At 36.3% G+C, this 14274-nt stretch overlaps 1 protein-coding gene across 2 annotated transcripts in view; it reads left to right on the top strand.

The window, feature by feature from the left end:
• The window catches only part of JAKMIP1 (janus kinase and microtubule interacting protein 1), a 143240-nt gene that overhangs the window by 60546 nt on the left and 68420 nt on the right, over positions 1–14274 (top strand). For both annotated transcript variants that reach the window (XM_053940829.1, XM_053940830.1), the window contains 2 exons: positions 3681–3953; positions 11239–11733. In XM_053940829.1, coding sequence (XP_053796804.1) covers positions 3825–3953; positions 11239–11733 — 624 coding nt within the window. In that variant the 5' untranslated portion in view covers positions 3681–3824. The remainder of the gene's footprint in view (positions 1–3680; positions 3954–11238; positions 11734–14274) is intronic.

The following is a 14274-nucleotide window of genomic DNA, read 5'->3' as shown; positions in this document are numbered from 1 at the left end:
TATGGGTAACTTGCAGTAGGCTCTGCAGAATTAAAAGATAAAGGTTGAAAAAAAAACAAGTTGAAGTAGAATGGTGCACTATTTATGTGGAGGTGCAGTGTTGAGATGAAGAAGCTTTATTATTTCACTCCAGTAACTGAGCTACGGCTTGGTGTTTCAGCTGAGATGACTCATTGACAATTTCACCTTCCAAAAATTGTGCTGCAGCTGAGTAATGTTGTTGAAGTCTGAAATAAGGCTGGAATGCAGAATTTTGGTTGATATAATTTAGTAAATTTTTTGTGTTGTAATGTTATCCATATTTATTACTTGATTTTATGGGTTTACTTACTTTTCCTGTTGATTACTGTTTGTTACTGGAAGACGCACTCTCTAAAGATATAATCCTCCCCATATTTTTGTGTATTTTATACAGGATCAGGTTTAAAGACTTACATTTCTTCAAATTGACTTACTTTTCAACAGAAAGTATTGGGGTGCTTTTTTCCTTACCCTTATGTAATCAGAACTCTTTGATGCTAAACTTTCATGTTTCTGCAGTAAATGATATTTTTTTTCCTATTATGTTTTATTGATATTTAACATCTAGAATCATCATACAGCAGTTAATTACATAGTTTGAGATCTTGTTTAATAAAACCAGGGAATAGATTGAGGTAGTTAAAAAAAAGCATCCTTTAAATCTGCTAAGCAAATAGAAGAGAAATTGGAAGTTAGGGCATTTTTCAGCTGATTGATTTTCTAGTATGTTAAGAATTTAATAGATTTCCCAAAACATCTGTAAGAGAAGTCCTGTTAAATATTTGGTCTTTTACAGACCAATCCCCCAAACTATTGTGTAGTCGATTCAGATTCAATCAAGTTTATTTATTTTGTTGTTTTTCTTCAATGACAATTGCCCCTATACCTATCAAGTCAGAAACAGTATGTTCCAGAGACTGCTGAAAACATGACTTGTGCTTTAGAATCCATTACTCTTTCGTATCTTTTTCTTGATGTGAAATATAAAATACATTCAAATGATTCCAGGGTTTGCAAGAAGTGTGTAGAACTCAGAGTGCAGGAAGTGGCTATTTTTAGTCATGGAGTGATTGTGGGACTGTATCCTGGTGGCATCATAAATTTGCCTCTCAGCAGACATATGGGGAGTTAATAAATAGGTTGTTGGTTGAAGCATCTGCGTCAGTAAAATTTTGTTAGAGTGGAGTGTTTTTTCCTTCATTTTTTCTCACTGTGTTTACAAGTTGTTTGGTGTTTTTTGTTTTTTTTTTGTCCTGACCTTTATCCAAATATCAAATGTGGGTAGTCAGCTAGGAGGGAATCTGGGCACTCACTGGTTCTGTGCCTTTCATTTGGGAATCAGGATGCAGTTTCTGCTTCAGCCCTTGTGTGTCTGGCTATGTGCCTCTCTGAGTATATAGATAGGCTTTGTGTTGCCATAGTTCCTGCTTTTGAAATAGGTAGGCTGGAAGATGTATCTAGGGAAGAGTAAAAATGGAATTTTTTTTATGTCCATCAATGCATCTTGATGGGTGGTTGTTTCTCGGTGTGGGTTTGTTTGTTTTGTGTGGTTTTTTTTTTGTTTGCTTTGGGTTTTGTTTGGTTTTTTTGTTGTTGGTTTGGTTTTTTTGGTTATTTCTTTTGTGGTTTTAGAGAATTTATTATGTTTAGTTTGGTTGGGAGGTGGTGCTTTTGCTGCCCTCCCCATTCTCCTTCCCTCAATGCCTATAAGACAAGAGGGTGATTTTTTTCAGGTTCTGGAACTAAGCTTTTATTTTACTTGAAAAGTACAGTTTTCAAATGTTGAGAGTTAAAGGAAAAAAATTGAGAGCAATGCCTCGAGAGTTTTTTTTTTAATTCTGATGAGTACTTCAAAGAATAATGCTGAGCTCTCTAGTTTTAAGGCTAATTTGAGTATTAGATGTGATTTGAGCATCATAGAAACTCCATAGAATAATAGCATAAAATTCCATTATTAAGAAGAGTAATTCCTCACATTTCTTCTACTCACCAGGTTTTTTATACTTTTTATACTTTTTTTTTACTTTTTTTATAATTTACTGTAAGAATATTGCTGAATTGTTTCTCTTGAATCAACTACTATGTGTAAAATCACAATAGCACCAGTGTTTATTTGTTTTGTAAGGTAGATCTGATACATAATAAAATTGAAATGTATTTAAGTACCTGTTTTTTTCACAGATTATATATTAAAATGCTTCATATAATGAATACAAGGAACAAATAAAATTTTATTGAATAGGATAACTTGATAAATCATATTTCAAAGGAAGAATATCTGATATTACAGAGCAAAACAACTAACAACAACTCTTAAGTTGCTTCAGCAAATAATTGGTAAAGTTCATGGTTTTTTTTCAATTGCTTTTTACAAATGAAAGAACTTAATAGGAATATCATCAAACAGTCTGAGACTTGGTGTCCTGAGTTCTGTTCACTTTTCATCTGATTTGACTTGTCATCCTAAGCAAGATATTTAACTCACCACCTGTTTACCAGTGCTTGAAAAGGAGCATAAAACAGAGTTGTTTAGTTTTTCTTTACACACCTGAGCTGTTGTTCACTGACCCTTTAGAAAGTATGTGCTGAGGAATGCATGGGATTTTCATTGTAATACAATTTCAAAATAACTCCCCATCAATAGTAGGTTGGAAAGAGCAGCTTATTGTTTGATGGCAAATTGATAACAATTTTCCTGGAAATATAATATTCCAGTAATGTCATTCCGTTTTAAAGTAGGAACCTTTCTGCTTTGTCAAAAAATTAATGATGAAATTATGTGAATATTTAAAATGCAGAGAACATGGGTTTGGAAAGTAGTTCAGCATTGATAGCACTTGTTCCACAGTTTGTTCTTGTGGAGCACCGGATTATTCTTAGAGGAGAGGAAAAAAAAATCACAGATTAAACTTCTATACTGACTACTCATGAGGCAAACTAATCATGGGATTTCCTAATTATCGGAATTTGGGTTCTTTGTCTGCTATTGATATTCTCCTTGAATATTACATAAAGCTAATTTAAATAATTTATTACTTTTTAAGCTTAGAGCATACTGGGAAATGAAAATGAAGTTAAATACTTTCTTGTTTCCATTGCAGCTTTTCAAACTGTATCAACCCTGAACATAAGCAGGTTATAGATAGGATATTTTAAGAAATGTTTTTAAATGTTTTTCCAGTTTTGTGATGCCTTTTTAATAGATGCTGATGATGTTAAACTCGATGATAATTACAAATAATACAATTATGCATTATAACTGATACATTAGGGAGAGAAATACTTTCTTCTTACTGCAGAAAATAAACTATTCCCACTGAAACACTGCCTCAATTAATTTATGGTTTTCTCTGTGCCTCTTGGGAATTCTGAGCATGGTTCTAGTCAGGTCTTGAATAAGATATAATTTCTGTTTATATGCTATATTCATCAAAACTGTTAATACTTTTATTTCTGTGAACATCAGAATACAGTGGATAGAGTTTAAAGATAGTGAAATATTATGTAACTTATCTGTTTCTTTCAAACTCTGGTACACTGTGAAGTATAGTATAATTCAAGGAAGTCCAGTGTGCTTTAAAAATGGATGTTAAGTCTGATGTATTGATTCTGCTCAGTGCTGTAGCCTAACTCTGTTCCTACCACTTTGCTTCTTCCAGGCCATGAGACTGCTCCCATGATGGAAGAGATTTGTATGAAAGGCTTTGTTGACCACTGCAGGACTCTTAAATGCTAAAAGGAGAAAGCACTAGCTGGTAGCTCAGTGTGGAGCAAACATTTTATTTTAAACTTCAAAAACAATTATGTCAAAGAAAAGTCGTGCCAAGGGAGAGAAGTCCGACATGGAGACTGAAGCCCTGCAAGCTGCTAATGAGGAGCTGCGAACTAAACTGACCAACATCCAGATAGAATTCCAGCAAGAAAAAACCAAGGTATTTGTCTCTATTTTGTGATCATTCTTTTAACAGTAGCACTGTTAGAAACCAGCAGAGTTTGATACTAAAATGTGTTAGTTGTAAAAGAAAAACCTGACAGGGAAGTGAAGTCAGAAGAACAACTGATAGACTAAAATTGGTGCCAATTCTTTTAAATTATGTGCAAAAGGGACTAAATATCCCCAAACATCCAGTCACTGAAATTTGCAATCACAGCAATACAAAGGGCATTAGCTTACTGACAAGGGAGTTTTGTATTTGATCTTACTGAAAATTTTATGTTGTAAAAAGAATTGTCTTCCAAAATCAAACATCAGCACCTTATCCAAAGCATATCACTTTAAATGCCTATGAAGAATATCAATTAACTGGAAACTGTCTGTGTAGGAGTCCTGATTTGATTTGCTGAGGTTATGTGTGTCATTGTTCTGAGCTATTCAATGATGCATCTGATTGCTGATGAAACAGATCCATCAATATTTTTCTCTCTAGCATATGTTCAACTGGTATTTAGGTAATCAAGAGGACACATAGAATAAACTATTAATTCATCAAATACATTTGTATTTATGGAGATTAGCAGTTACTTTTATGTATTTCTGTAGCTCGTTTAAGATATGGACAAACCAGTAAGGTTATTTCTATTCTGTTAGTTATTAAAATCTGTTAGTGCATTTGGCTTTGAACAAGGCAGTTCTGGAGATTAATCCATGTGCATGGTGTATTTGACTGGGGATACTGCAGTTGCAAGAATCTCAAAAACTTACCAAGTGGAGAAAGTATGCGGTGAAAATGTGTTCTCTTTATATAAAGGATCTTTGTTCTAGCCTTTCTTCTTTTTATCAGTGTAAAATGGGGAACACCTGAATAACAACATTTCTGTACATTCTAGTTTCATTAACATCCTTGTGTGATTCTCAACTTTGAAAGGTCTTTTTTACATTTTAATTTACAAAATAAACCCAAAAACCATCACAAATGTAATCTTCAGAACTTCGTTCTTACAGAGGAAAAAGAAACGGTAAAGCCTTAATTCATGTTTGACTGATGCAATAGGCTCAGAAAATATCAGCCACCTAAATTTGTGTTGCCTTGGAAATTTTTCTTCTTCACAGACTAAAGCAAAAAGGCAAATCCCTTACGGGTCAGGGTTATTGATAAATGAACAGATAAGTCAAGGGTTTTGCTATTTGCTTTCTCATTCAACTTGTCTTGTTGATTGATATAATGACAACAAATTTTAAAACAAGTTGCATAATTTAGTGGTGGCTAATACCCTTTATAATTTACATGTCAGTAAGTTGCATTATTTTGCTGTCATTTTTAGTGTCTCAGTGTTTCTGTTTGGAGACTTAAGAGTTGATGGTAGATTACATTTATACTAGTAAATTTTTCTTTTTAGTTATCTTATTTACTATTTTGTTCTATATAATTTTATATGTAGAAATATGGATGTGAATTTTGTTATGATTTTTAAAATTGCATTAAAAAAAGCACATAAAGTAATCTTATATCTTGGACAAAAGAATGAATTAATTTTGAGTCATTAAATAACTCTGATTAAAAAAAAAATTACATGAACACTAAAAAGAGTTTAGCCCTGATACACTTCCAGTCTTTACCTGTAAGAGCATCAAGTTTAACTCTTGATTCAGCTGAGAGTGCGGTGTAAGTACAAGACCATGACAGCTGCAGGAATATTTTCAATATAAGTCTTCTTACACTATATTCAGTATAGGAAGATTCACTTCAGCTTTGTTTCTTGTTCACCTTTCTTCGGCTTAAAAATTTAATATTTTCTAGTGTACTGAGGTTGTTACTGGAGACAGAATGTGTATTGAGCACATATGTGTGCAGAGAAATGGGTGAGCTCACAAATTAAATCTGTGAAAGAGGAAAGAGGAAATTACAGCCTGAGTGCTCTAAAATCCTACCAAGTGTACCTTGCAGTCTTAAGTAAATTCTGCAGTGTGTTGGAGTGCATTTCTGTGAGGATGCAGTTGGGGGAGGAAATCTTCAACCTCTTCCCCTCATCTTTGCTGTGGTGCTTGCTGTAAGTCATTTAACTGGAACTGAACGTGCAGTTTATTTCCCAGCCTACTCTCGGCCTGTGCAGCAGTTACAGGAAGCCTTGACTGACAAGATGAGTAAATCAAAGCCACAGAGATTTTTCCTGTAATAGAGATTTTTTAGACTGCAATTCAAAAAAAATTACAAACCCAAGAAAAATTATTTCTTGGTATGAGAAAAGTAAAAACTCTGTACCTAGAGAATTCTAAATAAATTAAATATATTTACTGGTGTAAATATGGGTAAGAGAGAAGTATTGAAGCTGCTAAACAGACAGCTCTGTGACCTGTGGGATATAAACTGTATTAGGGAAGGTAACAAACTCTTGTGGGGCCAATTTATTCAATTTAATCTTCCTAAACTATTTTTTCCCTCACATATATGCCTATATTAATGATTTATCTGAGAAGGAACCTTTTAATTGATGAGAGACATCACAAATGGAAATTAACCATACCATACTTTTGCCTGAAAAATACTGCATTCTCTGAAATAAAATTTTACCCAAGAGACATTCAAAACTTTGTACATATTTCCCTAGTACATCTTGTTTCGTTGGTTGTTGATCCATGTAAAGAAATTTTTTTCTGTCAAGTTGTTTACTGCATGCTTATGCAATACCCGATCCAAATTTGACATGTTTGCACATTTTTGGATGTGCATCATTGTTGATCTTGCTGGTGGTGTTTTGACCATTGGACACATGAGTAGCTGGGTTCATTTGTGCTGCCTAAGGGGTGAAGCAAATCTGTGGCCCTGCCTTAGTTCCCATGTACTGAGTCTTGTTTTGGGAACACCTGCTTGATAGCTTTGGGGACCCTCTTGGATAGAGGATGTCCTCCTGGACTGTAGGTTTGCTGCCATCTATGGAGAGCCTGGAGAAGGAAATGCATGAACTGAACAGGGGCTCACATACCCTCATTCTGCTAGTGAAAAACCTTTGCTGGCAAACATCCAAATGTTGGGTAATGAGTGACGAAAGGAGTTGACCAAAGCACAAAAATTTTACTTATTTTAAGCTGAATGGGGACAGAACTCAGTCTGACTGAGCCTTAAAGTCCAGTGCTATGAGCACAAGGAGCTGCAGTGAATGAGCATGGTCTAGACAGTCAGCTCAGTGGTTTTATAAATGCTTGTGATGAGATCCATGAACATTTAGGAACAAGTATTCCAAAGTACCTATTCCCACTGAGATAGTTAGGAAAAGTTAAAAGGTAGTCTTTCAATATTTTGAGTAATACTTTGTTCTTGGTAGCAAGGTGTTACAATGTTGGCTGTCACTCCATCTTCACCAAGTTCAGTTATTGCCTTTAAATATCCATTTTCTACCCCCATTTCCAGATCTTACCTACAAGGATGTTATGGAAGACAGTGTCAAAAGTCTTGCTGAAGTCAAAGTAGACAACGTTCACTGCTCCCCCCTCACTGACCCATCTAGCCATGCCATTGTAGAAGACTATCAGACCAGTCAAGTGTGATTTCCCCTTGGTGAATCCATGCTGACTACTCCTGATTACCTTCTTTTACATTCAAGTTTGCAGTTCCTGGCAAAAAGCAGTGTGGAGAGCATCCCTCCTGTGATTGACTATTGTGTCACAAATTAAAAACCCCCACAGTTAAATCCAAGAGAAAAAAAAATGAGGTAGTCTTGAATAATTCCTAATCATAGCATTTTTATTGGGGCAATGGTTTGGTAGCACTTGGAAGCACATATGATTTTATATGGTTATTACCTTTTAGAAATGCATAGTTTTAAAATTATTCTGTTGACTCTGATCATAAGGCTGAACTATTATTTTTCTGTCTCAAGTGTGTAAAACAACTTGCTATAGAAAACAACACCAGATGCAAATATCCAAGGAAAATATAATTATATTGTTTTAAAGAAAATTCTGCTTTCAGGCACTTTTTACACATAAGAAAGGGAAGAAGCAAAGATGCTCTTAATCATTATTTTTTGAACAAGCTAAGTTCTGCTATGACAACAGCATTGTAAAAATATGCACCTGTATAAAATTAGGTCCTCCGGGAGTTCCCTGGGTTCCCAGCCAGTCTGGGGAGTGATCCTCGGCTGACCGGTCCGCAGGGAGGGGTAGATGTAACCTGGAAAGCTCCACCAAATAAAGACGAGACGTCTCCCGAGCAGCAGGATCCGAGAGGTTTATTGCAAGGAACAGCAACCTCTCGAAGGAAAGGCTGACTTCGGGAGCCCAGCACCAGGGCGGGACCGAGAATATAAGGGCAGAGGGATAGGAGTGGCTAGGGCACAAACCAACCAATGGGTAAAGGGTAGAGGGGAGGAGACGGGATGGGGTGACATGTAATGAACCAATCGGGATACAGGAGAGGAGTGGCATTCTAACAGGGTCCAATGGGATTAACAGAACAGAAGAACTTTCTAGAACTGGGGAGTGTGTTAAGCTTTGACAGACAGCCTCAACTGGGGAGGGAAACAGCATGTGATTGACAACTTTTTGCTATATTGAAGTTGCCTCCCAAGGGAGGGCGGGGATCCCTCCCACATGCACCAATTATTAGTTTTTTTATTTAGAAAGGTAGACAGTAACTGGTTTACTGGTGTCCTGATATCATGACTGACTTTGTTTTCCTATTGGCTCAATTTCTTGGATAAATAGCTTTCTTCATATTAAAAGAAAAATACAAAAAAAACAGGTGAGACTGCAGCATATGGGAGAATACCACACTACTGTTTTCATTTCATTCTTGCTCTGGAAGCCAGACGAGTACAGAACTGCACAGTGTGCAGGAGAGAGGGACTGAGGAGTGAGGGAAGGGCAGATCATGGCTTTCAGAGAAGATCTAACAGACAGATCTAACTTTCCATCTTCTCTGACCAAAAGCAGTAATAAGAAAAGACTTTTTAAAGACCTTGAGAATTGGGATGCATCTTTTTTTTTTCTGGATCATGAGGTGCAATAACCATTTAATATGCCTATTAAATGCTTATTACTGTGTTTTTGAAGGATTTTTTGTGTGTATTTTGAAGGATTTCCAGGGTTTTTTGAAGAATTCAAATTCGTCTTGCTTAAATTCCTCTTACTGAAGCTTTTAGGTAAAATTAGTAGTGATATATGATAGTACTCAGTTACTCTGAGTGGTTAATATGTGTTCTCACAGACAGTAACATTGCATATAGGTTTTGCCTTGCTTTCCCTTAATTAAGTGAAAGATGAAAAAAATTGAGCAAGTATGCTGATTTGGTGACTCAGCACTCCTCCAAAATGTCAAAATCCGTTTCTCATTTATTAAAAATTCTTTTAGGAAGTTAAATTCTTGAATGTGTTGTATTGAAAACTTTCTTTCAGTTGTATGCTTTAGGTACAATATGACTAATTTAAAGGAGGCATATTATCTGTGTTTGTATGCGCCATTATGCTGTTTGTTTCCCTGTGTTGTCATTAGTAGGTTTCATTGCTCAATTTAATTTCAATTTTCTTGGCTCATCAGTAAAGCAATAAGTAAATAATGAGTGTTGTTTCATTTTCAAATTTATCTATAAACCAGTCTGTTTAGTTCTCATGGTAGATAGGCGGGTAAGTGACTTAGTTTTGTTACAGTGTCATGGAATGGTATGGCTTGAAAGGGACCTTTAAAGATCATCTATTCCAACCTCCCTGCCATGGACTCTCCTATGGAATTGGGTACCCTCATGCAAGCACTGAAAATCACTGCTATCCACTGTAGGCTTAGAGCTAAATGTCATCCCACCAAAAGAAATAATGCATGGATATATCCTGCAGATAATTTCCAATAGTCAGATTTACCATTTGGGAAAAAAAACCCAACCTCTATCTCTATTAATAAAGATATGTTCTCAGAATCATCCTGAAACAGAGTGACAATACCTATAAAATCTGCATGTGACAGTGTCTGATTCAGAGCTATTACCTTTTGAACAGCTCTAATTATAGTGCTCTCCCAGGTGGTGTTTAGTCAGCAGTGCATCTAGGTTACTTTCATAAAAATACAGAGATCTTTCCTTCCTTTCTTGCTCCAGTCTCTTCCTTTCTTTAAATCAAAGGTAAGTTTGAGTTGGTTAATTTTCAAAGTTATTGTTCAAAATAGGAGGATTGAAGCATTTTCTGCACAGGAAAAGTCAGCTGTCCCAGCTGTCTGAGACTTCAGGTCAAGTTGTGGTGGGTTGATCCTGACTGGACACCTATCTGATCAAGTTGCAATTCTGGCTTAATTTAGTGTAAATTAAATGCATCACATGACTACAGATCAGAGCTGTGTGACAAAGATAGAAGCATATGTGGCAGTGACTAACATTTTGCTGCTTGGTAGCCTCCTTTTAACATGAAGCTCTATTTGCTATGTATGTTTGTATTTCACTGAAGGTTAAAACACAAGTTTTGAAACCTCTGCCTCTGGTAGAGGTTTTGGCAGTCTCGGTAATGGGGATAGTTGAAAGATGTTACTGAAACTATGAATGATGAAATACATTATAGTCTTTCTGGTATACTGCAAGAGACAAGTGAGCCTTTCTTTTTTTTCCCCCTTTATTCTAAATTAACATCTAGTCCCACATGGAAAAAAGCATTGCTTTCCATGCAGCCTGCTGAGCATCATTTTATAATGAGGCTTCATCACAGTGGATATTACTGTAACAGTTTTCCACTATTCCCTCCCTTAACTCACTGGCCTGTATTTTCTGAAATGTCTGGGGACATGAATAGTCTCAGTTTTGAGGTGAGATTTGAGGTCCATTGAGTAGACTTGATTTTTCAAAAGTCCAATTCTTTTGGCTTATATAATAAGGACTTTCCCATTAAAATAGCTAAGAAATAAAGAAATACAAAATAAAATATATTCCAGCATAAAGTCTTTTCCCTGTTTGAATAATTTTCCATTTGCTTGTAGAGTGCAGTAGAGGGGTTATGGGTAAGAATAGTCTGGTGTGGTTGGTACAGGAAATAAGGAGATAACTAGATTGTATGTTGCTCAGTTTTATTTTATTCTCTAGATCTGTGAGAACTCATTACCAGTTGCACATCCCTATAGCAGATTCTTAACATGCACATGGCCTTTTTCCAGCCCTGCTTCTCCACTTGTTTACTGGAGAGAGCTGCGCAGTCTTTGCTTTCGAATACTCAGGATAGGTTTTTAAGAACAGTTTAGAGGCAGTTTCCTTGGTGCCTTTAAAAAGTGGAGTGGTGCTTGTTAATCAATATTTTATATTTTGTTCCAGGTGGGTAAACTGAGAGAAAAAATCCAAGAGGTTAAGCAAGAAAGGGAGCAGGAGCAGCATAAGCACACTGCCTATGTTTCTGAACTGAAAGCCAAGCTCCACGAGGAGAAAATGAAGGAACTTCAGAGTGTCAGAGAGCTACTGATCCGGCAGCATGAGCAGGAGGTGGCAAGGATGGTGAAAATCAAAGATGGTGAAATTCAGCGTTTGCAGTCAACAGTCAATGTCCTGCGGGACGGGGCGGCTGACAAGGTGAAGACGGCGCTGCTGAGTGAGGCAAAGGAGGAGGCTCGCAAGGCGTTCGATGGGGAACGAATGAAGCTGCAACAAGAGATCTTGGAGCTGAAATCTGGCAAAAAGCAGCTCGAAGAAGCTCTGAACAACATTATGCAGGCAGATAAAATGAAGGCTGCGGACCTGCGCACGGCTTATCAGTCCCACCAGGATGAGATCAACAGAATAAAGCGGGAGTGTGAGAGGGAGATCCGCAGGCTGGTAAGTTCACTAAGTAATGCTGCTTATTTCAGTTTATAGCAGGTATTGATACATTGCTGTATGTGCCCATAAATACAAAAGCAGCCTTTGGCAGTGATATCTTCCATCAGTGCTGATTGCTACAACAGGCCACTGTTTCCACTGCTTTCTCCTCCTTACAGCAAAGGTGAACCTTGGCTCCATAGCCTATCCAACACAGTCTAAGTCCCACCAAACAGAATACAAGTCAACCAAGACATTCCAGAATGAATTTTCTCAACAGATCAAAGAAATAGACTTTTCCCTTCCTAGTTGCACAGCTATAGTCCTGGTGACCAAAACAAGTCAGGGATTGTTCACTGGACAATGCAAGAATGCTTTGAGATGGCAACATTAAATTCACATAGAGTTTTTATATTTAAATTGGAGAAACCAGTTGTGCTAAAACAAGGCAGTCTCTTTGCTTCTTCTGCATCGTTATCCAGGTCATTCAACTTGAAGCACTGTTGTCCTTTCAGAATTCCTGTGTGTTTTCTATAGCAGCAGAAAAGCTAGGGCCTAGGACAGCAGGCTTTTTTCATGCTTCATAAACCCTAGGACTTCAGCACAGATGGCAGACTATGCTGTTTGTATAAAACCAAAATCCAGGAGGTATTTCCTGACAGTGGGTGCCCCAAATTATTCAGCTTTTTAACATGTAAAGAATCTAAGATGGGCTGTACACATTTTAGAGAGATCTTCATCAAGTGACACTTCTGTTTGGTAACATGATATTTTCTATATGCATCTATATATCTAATTGTTTATCTGCACAAACTAGCAGTATGATAGCTATGCAAATAAAATAAAAAAATACAATAAGAATAATATTTATGTTATGTCAAGTAGTACAGACTTTTAATAGAATGAAACATCAGTTTCCTTAGGAAAATATCTTGTTGGTTTGAATTTGCACAGAAATGACCTCTTATTTCATGTATTCCTTAGGAGAAATTATAATGAGGACAAGCTACAAACTGTAATATCTGTTTAATGCTGCTGATTTTCTGTCTGAGACAGTGAAAGCTTTTAATGCAGTAAATGTTTATGCTTTAAATTAATTGGATGTTGATCAAGTCTCAGGGGTATCATTTTGTTCATTAATTGAGACCACTGCAAAGACTGACAATGTGGAGTTTCTGCAAACATATTTTCTTTCATATTCTATTCTGTATTAGAAATGTAAAATTCTAAAATCATGCCAGTGAAGTACAGACAATTATAAAAAATATTAAAGAAGAGAGAAGGTTGATACATTCTGGCATATGTTTTTCTGGAAGACATTTTCTAAATTAATTTAATCTCGTTCAAGAAGGGTTTCAAAGGAAATACATAACTCTTCACTTTCAAGAGTAGAGGTTTTCAGCCTGCTGTTGTGCAAAGGTGATGAAGAAGGGCACTCTGTTTTCTGTCTGGCACAAAAAAATTTTGTGAAGTCATTCAGAATTTTAATTGTAGCCTTGCTAGGCCTGAGTTACTCAGTACATCTAAAAAGGTGAATATATTGGGAGAGTATGTAGGCAACTCTTTTTTCCTTTTCCCAGCACCAGAGGAAGCATGCCACTGGTCTCATGGGCTTTCTCAGGAAATGTTTGTGTCTTCCTCCAAGGGTCTGGTGCTGCCTTCTAGTGCCTCCACTCCTTTTATATTATGAATATCAATTTTTTCCTTAAATTCACTGATTTGTGGGATTTTTTGAGAGAAGAGTTTCTTCTAGGAATTCTTAGGGATTTAGGTAGTTTTTATTGCACAGAACAGTCTTTAAATCTGGGATGAGGTAAAAAACACTGCAGGGTTCCTAGACAGGTTCTCTTTTCCTTTGAGAGAGCATGTGGGGCTATAGAATCTGATCACTGGGATATTTCCCCTCTCTCCTTTCCCCTCCATTTGATTAGTTCAAGGGATGCTCGCCTTCAGATTAGCCCTATCAGCTATGGATTTGGGGTTCTTTGTTGGTTTGTACAGTTCTGTGAAATTAAATGATCAGTATGTGAAAGGCAGTGTTATTAATATTGGCACAGTTCTGTAACTGAGTTTCAATTAATATGCTCTTTTGTATGTGTGCAGTGTTTTGTGGCACTATTAAGAAACCAGCATCTTTGGGATTAACAACCTAAATGGGCTGGCCATACTGTAATTCAAATTCAGATAGAGTAATTCAGGATGCAGTTTGATCTTGTCAGACTTGGCTGTTTTGTTTTGCATTTCAGATCACAGATTACTTTTGTGCATGTTTTTCGTATAGATATTGCAGCTAGGAAAAAATCTGTAATTTGCCATTAACTTTAACACCCATACTAATCTTACTAAAATCTTACAATTCTTGGCTGTTATTAAAAATTAAGTTATGAGAAAGAAAAAAAGCAAAATCCATTGTCTGTGCATATACAGATACAATTATATATATTTTTTACAATTACATATATATATTTTTAAAAATATGATTAATCAGTTTGGGGATTGTTTTTGAATTGAGCCATGAAAAATACCCAACAAATCTCAACAGAAACAAGACTGGATGGC

Source organism: Vidua chalybeata, chromosome 4 (genome assembly GCF_026979565.1).
Source record: "Vidua chalybeata isolate OUT-0048 chromosome 4, bVidCha1 merged haplotype, whole genome shotgun sequence".
In the NCBI taxonomy this organism is placed as follows: Eukaryota; Metazoa; Chordata; class Aves; order Passeriformes; family Viduidae; genus Vidua; species Vidua chalybeata.
The sequence above is the reverse complement of the archived record's forward strand: the minus strand, read 5'-3'. Positions and strand labels throughout refer to the sequence as shown.